General features: G+C 36.7%; 1 protein-coding gene and 1 long non-coding RNA gene across 2 annotated transcripts; one reads left to right on the forward strand and one right to left on the reverse strand.

Moving 5' to 3' along the window:
* Positions 1-6: 6 nt before the first annotated feature.
* On the forward strand, positions 7-563 carry LOC109588599 (uncharacterized). Its single transcript, XR_002188257.1, has 2 exons — positions 7-436; positions 470-563. It is a non-coding gene; the product is annotated as an uncharacterized LOC109588599 (long non-coding RNA).
* Positions 564-752: 189 nt separating this feature from the next.
* Positions 753-3,454, reverse strand: LOC100639333 (laccase-1-like). The gene has a single exon (XM_003390727.2). It carries the CDS (start codon positions 3,283-3,285, stop codon positions 955-957), a length of 2,331 nt encoding a protein of 776 aa, XP_003390775.2. The 5' UTR covers positions 3,286-3,454; the 3' UTR covers positions 753-954.
* Positions 3,455-11,307: the final 7,853 nt, after the last annotated feature.

The raw sequence follows: 11,307 nt of genomic DNA on the forward strand, positions 1-11,307 counted from the left end.
ATCATGACAATATAGGATTGTATCAATGTAGCCTAATTCTAGCTGTAAATTTAGACCAGCATCATTCCCCAGTACTGGTTCATTGTGTGTAGTAATATCAAAGGATGGTTCAGTACATGTAACAGGAACATTGTTACAATTATAAAGACTAACACATTCAAATACAATATACCTCAACCAGTTATATGAAGAAGACGAAACATGTAGACACGTGATACTAACCTCTTCATATCTATTACCATCCCTCATACCAATAATACTCACATTATTCCTCAGTAGCTGTTGCTCTAGTAGACTAGTAGTGTCTAGTGTATATGTACCAGGAGACAGGTTGATAAGGATACCTGATGAACAGTTGTATTGTAGAGTAGCAGTTCCTTGTATAGCTAGATCAATAGTAGCACAAGGTGTTTGAACTCCTCCAGTCCAACAAGAGGTATTATTGATACCATGAGATGAACTGACATAGATCCTACACTCCAAACCAGCAGCAGAATATACTAGAACAAGAGAAAGAAGAGAGACAAGAACCACTCCAGGAGACATCATTGATTCAGGGCCAATATATGCAACAGCTTACATAACACATCAATTTCAAATAGTGTTCCTATACTCCTCTTCAGGCACGAGCTTTTATTCATCAAATTATGTTAGTAAGGAAATTAGTCAAGCTTTCTTAATAACAGATAGTATAAGAAATCACTACAGTAACAATTTTTGATGAAAAGTATTTGCTAAATTTTAAAATCAGATATCAAGGAATCAAATCAAAATGACTATAAAATAAGAACATGTCAGCTTAATCATATACTATACTAATAAATGTACCTAGTGCACACAAAACACACATGATGTATACAATGATACAACCACTAGTCAACTAATAATAATAATAACTAATGAATGACTCACTCACTACAAAATAAGTAAAGTCTAAAATAGATAGGTTCATGTTTATGTAGCAATCATAGCAACAAGTGTTGCTATGACAATGAAGACAGAAGCCACAGTACCATACCCACTATTACCAGTTGGAGGATCAGTTGGATTAAGAGTACCAGCTATGGCCCTGTTGTATTGGTCTTGTGTAAACGTAAAGTCACCACAACTCTGCAGGAAATAAGGTGCTGGTGTCTTGCTATCTCCCTCATTAATAATGACTCCCATCCCCTCCAATTGATGTACTTCAATGTGACAGTGTAGAAACCACCAACCAGGGTTATCAGTCCTGAAATACACAACGGCATATCCTCCTGCCGGTATTAACAGTGTATCCTTCAATGGTGCTCTAGATCGAACTTTACCAGTTTTACCAATAGAATAATCTTTTGTTTCATTCCATTGTAATTTAGTACATAGGTATTGCCCACCACAGATGATGTCCGTATTACCAGCTGTTAGGTTTTGTATTGCTTTGCCATAGTCTCCAAATTGAATATCAACTACGTGAAAGTAATGTCCATGTAGATGTATCGGGTGTGCAAATAGGAAGTTATCTAGATTTTTTGGATCCGGTCCAATAGCTGATATAACAAGTTGAACAGAGCGATCACTGCTTACATCAACAACATGTGTACAGAAGCATTCCGGTGATAATATTTGGCTCACCTCTCTATTATCTCTGTCACACACTCTCTCATCATCCAGACCAGTACAATACCTGTTAGTGCTAATATCCTCCAATTCGTCTTTACTAGCTAATGCAAGAGCAACTGGTGGTAGCTGAAGATTCCTTGCATTGATAGCACTCGTTTGTCGAACTCCCTCGAACCCAAAATTAAAGAATAGCTTGTCATCTGTTTGTACGTCGGGTAGGGCATTGTCAGGAAGTGGAAATAGTAGGTTTAGTTGGTGAACATGCGTACAGTTTGTATTATAAAAGTCTGGAAATGCTTTAAAAGGACAATTGAGTGCATTGCAAGGTGAGTCTGATGTACACCTCTCACTGTCTGTCTCTATGTCACTAGCAATGCTTGCATACACTGTAGGGGATGGTCTTTGCTCTGTAGTATAGTGCAAGATACCTTCAGCGGTGTTAGTCTCTAACAATGACCTTGTTACGTTATTTATTTCTAGTGTTACTGCTCGTATCAGGTAATTGGCTTTTGATGAAACATCAGCTACTGATTTGGTCCTCAGAAGAAAATCGTATCTTTCCCCAGAGTGTATGATAATGTAATCAACATCAACTGGTTCAATGTACTCGCCATCTGTCGCAATGACAGTCAGGTTGTGTCTGTCTATAGAGAAACGATAAGCAAACAAGCTCTGAGCTCCAATCAATCTAAACCTGTAGACCCTGTCAGGAGACACGTCAAAAATGCTTAAATTTGCTTTATTGTACCGAACCGTATTATGCCGTCCCTTCCCATTGATTAGACCAGACCAATAAGTGACTGGTCCTACTTCTGCTCCATCAGATGAGATTGTTCTTGGAGCTTCTGCTTCTTCTGATGTCAAATCTTCTGCTCTCTCCACATCAAAGTATCTTATGCTTGAGTGTATTTGGGTAAAGAGGTCAATGGAATTTGCTTTCTGCCAGTCAAGGAGTGTTAGTGTGTGCTGACCAGGTAAATCAATGATTCTATTTACGTTCGCTTGTGCCATCACTTCTTCTATATTGTCCTCATTTCTCTCATTAACAATGAGAGCTCCAAAGAGACCGTCAGTCCTTTGTGCTCCACTGTGAGAGTGATACCAGTGCGTCCCGTATTGAGTTGCATTGAATATGTAAGTAAAGTTAGCCAGTGGTGGTATGCCACACTGTGTAATGTGAGCTACTCCGTCCATCCAGTTGCTGTTCCTTTGATGCATTCCATGCCAGTGTATAGAGATACTCTCTGATGCCAATCGATTTATCACATTCACTTTAACCAACTGGTACTGACTGACAATAAGTGTCGGTCCTGGTATTCGCCCATTGACTGCTATAAAGGAACGGAACGTGTACCCATCAACAGCAAAAGGATCAGAGCATGCTGGGTTCCCAATAGGAATGTCATCTCCACATGGCCCACTACTTCCTAATGGCCGGTAGTTACCATTGTCATCAATATACCATACTCTTCCAGCTGTACCACGGGAGTCACCATTAGCCTGATCAACCTCATAGCGTGTGAATGTCTGGAGGAGTTCTATGTCCATTTGAAACTCACACACCTCATCAGCAGTTTCCTTACACTCGCATACCGGTGTGGTGTGATCACACTTGACATATTCAGAATTAACCTGCTGACTAATGAATAAGAAGAGGCAGAGAAGACACTTAAGGGAGATCATTTTCATTCGCTTGGTTTCTGGCAGGATATGCTACTCCTAACTGTATCGGTAATACTGGCTGGGAAGTAAACCTGTTATTGCTATGATAAGGACTATGAGTTATACTAATATCATTATATGTCAAGACTATTGTAACTTGGTTACAATATTAATATAGTATGTAGTGGTTTGTGGGCTAGAGAGAGGGAGAGTAACAAGCCCAAGAAGCATTACAATCACTATGAAAATACTAGGAATTATCTTAGGGATGTTCTTGTGAACTTTTATCATATCTGTTATTATAGTGGTTGTTATTGAAGCAGGGTGTTTCATAGCATGGTGACCTAAGGCAGTATAATGTACTTACTGTTAAGGCATGTTTATGCATTTACAAATTGTTTAGTAAATTTTATATACAACTGTTCAAATAGTAATACACAAAAGGATTAAGAAGAATGAATTATGAAAGTGAATAATTCCTTCCTTTTCAATTTTGGCAAAATATTGAACCGAGACAGTGTAATAGCATAATTAACTGTAATCTCCTTCTGTCTACATTGTGCAGTTCTTGTATTAATAATGCTCATGTTGTTTATATAAAGCTAGATTCGAAATAAAGTTGACCGAGACAACATATGACAGTAGTCTACGACAACACTTACCAAATTACTATGAAAATCTAATAATCATCTTTTGTAATCATACTATAAAAGAATTAAAGTACTACAGACATGTAGGAGTAGCTCTATAGTAATTAGATCAGGAATCAACAGCTGCTTCAAAGATGGAAGTAAAAGGGGAACAACTAGCCCCTGTACTTGCAGAGTCAAGAGATTCCTTATGAACTGGTTGATTTCAATACTAATGTAAAAATGAAAAATTCCTAACTATGTAGCAGGCAGTAGTCATTATGTATCATCTCTAATGTATTTTCATTTATAATACTCATGACATTCAGTGATATAGCTCTGTTTTCCTTTTATGGATATATTTATCTGCAGTTACTGTAGTAGTTTATATTGACATTTGATGGTTTCATCTACTACTAAGTGATAACAGTACTACATGTACTGTTGCTATGGCCTATATAACTGAATAGAGAGTACCTTCTTGTGACTACTATTTGGTATTGGCTGCTTTAGATTTCTTTAGCAATGGAAGTAAAGGACGATTATAAGACACCAGCTCCTGTACAAGAGAATCCTTATGAACTGGTTGATTTCAATACTAATGTAAGGAGGAATGATGATCAATCAAGGGAAGCTACAGCATCATGGAATAAAGGATCAAAGCAGTCAACATGGAGTACACCATTAGTAGTTATTGCTCTATTGCTGTGTCTTGTAGTATTGCTACTGGTCGTAATACTTTGTCTATTACTGGTTCAATTGGCTGCTAGAGATGCTACCAGTAGCAGTAAAACTACTACTGGAGCTATTGCTGGTAACAATGAATATCCTAACTTCACTGAATGGGCTAATGATATAGTGTTTAGAGTTAACAAGAACCATCCGGAATTGGTGAACAATATTGTCTCTAAAGTTAACAGCAATGTAACAGGGAGCCTTCCTGACTTCAATGAATGGGCTAACAGTGTATCACAAAATACCCTTCAACTATTCCAGAACAATACCAACTTCACTGAACTTGATGAACAAATCTTACAAACTACAAGAGATTCTGCACAAAAGCTCATTAACATTGTCAATACTCTCTCTAATCTACAAGACACCAGTACCTCTACTGCTGGAGTGGCTGATGATATACTACTAATAGCACAAGAACTATTAGTACTACACAATGAATCAACTGCTTTACCTACCTCTTGTGAGCAAATACATGAACAACAACCTAACAGTCCATCAGGTTATTATACACTGGCAGTACCTACTGGAACATATACTACATACTGTAATATGGGAACATTGTGTGGTTCAGGAAAAGGATGGACGAGACTAGCATATCTGGATATGTCAGATGCTACACAGAGCTGTCCTTCTGGGTTTAGACTGTACCAGTCAGGAGGAGTTAGAGCTTGTGGTAGACCAGTAACAAACAGTGGTAGCTGTGTATCAGTTCAGTTCCCATCTAATGGTATTAGTTATTCTCAGATATGTGGTAGAGTAGTTGGACACTCATACAACTCACCAGATGCAGTAAACAGTGACATTGGTTTAACTTCAAATCATAACAATATCAATTCTTATTATGTTGATGGTGTTAGTATCACTCGTGGGTCTCCTCGTCAACATGTCTGGACACTAATGGCTGGACATAACAATTTTGGTCATAATGGTCGTTTCAGTTGTCCTTGTGCTAATGGCAGCAATCAAGTTCCTCAATCCTTTGTTGGTAGTCATTATTTTTGTGAAGGTACAGGAGGAAACTGGAATGATCTACTATGGGATGGTAAAGACTGTTCTTCTAGTGAAGCACTTTGTTGCTCTGCTCCAGGACAACCATGGTTTCACAGAGACTATGGTAGCACTACCACTACTGACTATATTGAGTTGAGAGTCTGTGGAGATCAAGAAACAGCAGATGAAGATGTTCCTTTTAGCTTTTATGAGATTTACATCAAGTAGAAAACAGCTTTAGTTTTGTAGTTGGCTACAGTAGCCAGATTTGTTGACAGTTTCTTAATAGTAGCAGTAATAGATAATAGTTTAGTCTAATATATATATTGTTTTCTTAATTGTATCGTAAAATTTTCTTTTCCTTCTTTTATTACCTTGCTTTCAGTAACACTAATCAATTCACTAAAAGCAAAAATTATATTTATGCTACAGATGATAGTGATAAGTATTTATAATAATATAAGTACAATGATAACATATTCTACATACTACATACTGTAATATGGGAACATTGTGTGGTTCAGGAGGAGGATGGACAAGACTAGCATATCTGGATATGACTGATGCTACACAGAACTGTCCTTCTGGGTTTAGACTGTACCAGTCAGGAGGAGTTAGAGCTTGTGGTAGGACTAACAGCAGTGGTGGTTGTGTATCAGTTCAGTTCTCATCTAACAGTATCAGTTATTCTCAGATATGTGGTAGAGTAACAGGATATCAATATTATGCTTTTGCTACAACTGGACCAGTCAATATTGATTCTTTTTATGTTGATGGTGTTAGTATCACTCGTGGGTCTCCTCATCAACATGTCTGGACACTAATGGTTACTGGTATAACTGACTCTTACAATTATCCTAGCATATGTCCATGTTCAAGAAGAAGCACACAAACTGTCCCATCTTTTGTAGGAAACCATTATTTCTGTGAGTCTGGTAATCAAGCTATGAGTTGGGCTAATATTCTCTACACATCTGATCCACTCTGGGATGGTCAAGGTTGTGGTTCTCTTGAATCACCTTGTTGTAATATTCCTGGTATCCCATGGTTTCACAGAAACTATGGTAACACTACCACTACTGACTATATTGAGTTGAGGGTGTGTGGAGATGGTAGCGTCTATATTGATGAGGATACTCCTGTTAGCTTTTATGAGATTTATGCCAAATAATTGATTATATATTGGTTTTTTCTAACTGTATATACATGCATATAAACTGTGAAGTGATGCTTTAAATCTAATTTTGTTATTTTTCTAAAAATTAATTTCATGCAATGTCCAAGTAGTAAACAGGAACAGTAGTGAATAGCCAATTGGCAGACTGTCAAATATTGTATTCAACAAACTATTGGCTATAACTATAATAAGATCAATACAGATACAGTTGTTTAGTTACATTGGAGTTGTTCATTGTTATACTGCCAGTGACAATGGCTAGCCTAAGTCCATCCACTTCTGAGTCCTTTAAACTCATAGATGTTGAGAAAGGAAAGAAAAAGAAAGAGAAAGAAGATCCTCACTATTATGAGCAGCTACGGATGAGCAGCAAAAGAGAGACTGATGATGGAAGAAAAGTCAAGAGGAAGAAAGAAATTGTGACGGTTAAGAAATCAAAGGAGAAGAAGAAAGGTAGCCTATTGAAGAGAGGTTTAATTGGAATAAAAAATGCTGTCAAAGGTTTTGCAAAGAGCGATATATACACAAAGCTCCAGGCTGGACTCCAAGCTGTAATACTGGTAGCAATGGTACCATTGCTTGGCCTCTCTGGTAGGATATTACATCAAACATTACAAGAGCCAGTTGCTATGAATACATCATCAAGTGTAATGGAGTTTGCTCAAGAAGTTAATGCTGCAATAGAGCAAGTACTGGGGAATGGTAATGTTACTAATAAAGCATTGGCAGAGCTAGCAAATCAAGTGATGACAGCCAATATGGAGCTCAGTGAACAAACAAATGATATAATCAATACAACACAGAGGACTGGAGCTGATATTGATAGCATTCAATTGCTGGCTTTACAAGAAATGGATAAATCTAATAACGAGTCACTCATCCTCGAAGAGCTGATTAAATCAACAACTGCTACTATTAATAGACTCAACAACATAACAGCTACACTGTCTATTTTTAGTAACAACAGTGAATCGTCTACTGAAGCAATTAAAGATCTATTAACTGTTGTTAATGAATTGGCTAGATTACAAAACGTGACAGATCAATTGGTAAAGGAGCCGATGTCTTGTAAGGAGATAAAGTTAAGGCTACCAAACAGCATCACTGGCTACTACTTTATTAATAATCACACCATCTACTGTAATATGGAGGAGCTGTGTGGTTCAGGAGGAGGATGGACAAGACTAGCATATCTGGATATGTCTGATGCTACACAGAACTGTCCTTCTGGGTTTAGACTGTACCAGTCAGGAGGAGTTAGAGCTTGTGGTAGACCAGTAACAAACAGTGGTAGCTGTGTATCAATTCAGTTCCCATCTAATGGTATCAGTTATTCTCAGATATGTGGTAGAGTGTTTGGACACTCATATGAGACACCAGATGCAGTAGACAATAACATTGGGTCAAATCATAACAATATTAATGGTGATTATGTTGATGGTGTTAGTATCACTCGTGGGTCTCCTCGTCAACATGTCTGGACACTAATGGCTACTGGAGCTGAGATTTTTATTAGTGGAGGTCACTATAATTGCCCTTGTACTAATGGTAGCAATCAAGTTCCTCAATCCTTTATTGGCAGTCATTATTTTTGTGAAGGTGCAGGAGAAAACTGGAATGATGTACTATGGGATGGCAAAAACTGTTCTTCTGATGAAGCATTTTGTTGCTCTGCTCCAGGACTACCATGGTTTCACAGAGGCTATGGTAGCACTACCACTACTGACTATATTGAGTTGAGGGTCTGTGGAGATCAAGAAACAGCAGATGAAGATGTTCCTGTCAGCTTTTATGAGATTTACATTAAGTAGAAAACAGTTTTAGTATTTTTTTATAGGTGGATTGTAGCATCTAGATAAGAATAATTGTCCCTTTTTTGACACATACTTTGAAACAAATATTATTATTTTTGAAAATTATTTATTAGTAGCAATAATTATGTGTCATAAAATTAATTTTTCAAATTTGATGTGGAAGTTTCTTCTATGTCATAGTACTTCTCTTCTCATTACTTTCTTTACTATGGCCCATGGTTTTTTCCAAAAAATGGCTACAAAATCATCCCAAATTTTTAATACATTTCCTGATACATATTGATGTACTTATGCTAAGTAGAAATTTGAGCTGATTTCAACTAAAATTTTCAAGTTACAACCATTTTTTTAAAGTAGTAAATTTTAGAAAAAAGCCAAGGCTATATATCCCATAGTTTTTTCCACTAAAAAAATGGCTCTAAATTCATCCCAAATTTCTATTACATTTACATTTTCTGATGCATATTGATGTACTTTTGAGCTGATTTTGACTTAAATATTTCAAGTTATGGCCATTTAAAAAATACTAAGTCTTGGAAAAAAGTTCTTAATACTAATCATCAACAATGATTTAATTGCTTATGTTGATGGTGTTATGGTCTCCTCATCAACACATCTGGTCACTAATGGCTAGTGTCACAGAAGCATGCTTCACTGGTCGCAGAACTCTACATGTCTGATCCACTCTGAGATGGTCAAGGTTGTGGTTCTCTTGAATCACCTTGTTGTAATGTTCCTGGTATCCCATGGTTTCACAGAGACTATGGTAGCACTACCACTACTGACTATATTGAGTTGAGGGTCTGTGGAGATGAGGGAACAGGTGGTGAAGACAGTCCTGTTAGCTTTTATGAGATTTACGTTATGTAACTGTCTTAATTCTAATGCATATATAATTTTCTTATTAGTTTCTACAGCATGAGTATAGTATATTATGTAACCAGGAACAGTAGTGTTAAGGTAGCCAGTGTTTAACAGGAAATTGGAAAGCTTTACCTAATCACTAGATCTACTCAAACAATGTGTACTATAGAGGTGGCTTTGAAATTTGACTACAGGAGATTGAGATTGCTCCATCTTATGGATATACACATGTTCTTGTGGTGTTTAAGCTGATTCTGATCAAAATTAGTTTTATTTACAAGCTATTTCTTTGAAAAAAAAACCATTAGCTACATGTATAAAATTATGAAAAGAAGCCTCTGAGTGCTTCAGTAATAAACTAAAATAATAAACTAGTAATACAGTTACACAGTGTATACATAAATACACAATATCACAAGACAAATAGTTTTAGCATTAAAGAAAATTACACATCACTTATACACACACTTCACTACTTAACATAAATTTCATAAAAGCCAACAGGACTATCTTCTAGTGTTCAGTAGTACCACTACTATCACTAGCACAAGTATAGTATATTGTGTAACCAGGAAAACTAGTGTTTAGGTAGCCAGTGTTTACTAAGCATTTGGCAAGCTTTACCTAATCACTACAACTACTCAAACAATATGCACACATAATGCATTTACAACATAATTGAATTTTAAATAATAAAAATAGGTTGTTTTGAAATTGGCTACAGGAGATTGAGATTCCCGAGATTGAGATTGTAGATTTTGTTGATCGAGTGTTTAACACTACATCCAGTACACTAGTAAAGCTATTGAATGTTGTTAATACTCTCTCTAATCTACAAGACACCAGTACCTCTACTGCTGGAGTGGCTGATGATATACTACTAATAGCACAAGAACTATTAGTGCTACACAATGAATCAACTGCTTTACCTACCTCTTGTAAGCAAATACAAGATCAACAACCTAACAGTCCATCAGGTTATTATATACTGGCAGGTACTTATACTGGAACGTTTGCTACATACTGTAGTATGGACTCCCTGGCATTGTGTGGTTCAGGAGGAGGATGGACAAGACTAGCATATCTGAATATGTCTAATACTATACAGAACTGTCACAGAATAGAATAGTAGATCATTCCGGTTTCCTCCTGCACCTTCACAAAAATAATGACTACCAACAAAGGATTGAGTAACTTGAGTGCTGCCATTAGTACAAGGACAATTATAAATACCCCCTTTAACTATAGTGTCATGTTGAGTAGCCATTAGTGTCCAGACATGTTGACGAGGAGACCCACGAGTGATACTAATACCATCAACATAATAAGAATTGATATTGTTATGATTTGAACCAATGTTACTGTTTACTGCATCTGGTGTCTCGTATGAGTGTCCAATTACTCTACCACATATCTGAGAATAACTGATACCATTAGATGGGAACTGAACTGATACACAGCTACCACCACTGAATGGTCTACCACAAGCTCTAACTCCTCCTGACTGGTACAGTCTGAGCCCAGAAGGACAGTTCTGTGTAGCAAGATGTGTGGCATTGTATTCGGGAAAGTACCCAAGGCTATAGCTCATGATTTCTTTCAAAAAATGGTTCCAAAAACACCCCCATTTTTATTACATCTTCTAAAACATATTAATGTACTTATGCTATGTAGAAAGTTTGAGTGAATTCTGGCTTAAATTTTTCATGTTATGACCATTTTAAGAAAATTTAATATGAAAAATCTAAAAAATACTCTCCAAACTTTTTTCCAAAAACTAAAAAAAATAAGAAAATTCTTATCATTAAGCCATAAAAGTATAAAGGGAGATTAGACC

This window comes from Amphimedon queenslandica, unplaced genomic scaffold, assembly GCF_000090795.2.
Source record: "Amphimedon queenslandica unplaced genomic scaffold, v1.1 AMPQUscaffold_11982, whole genome shotgun sequence".
Taxonomy (NCBI): domain Eukaryota; kingdom Metazoa; phylum Porifera; class Demospongiae; order Haplosclerida; family Niphatidae; genus Amphimedon; species Amphimedon queenslandica.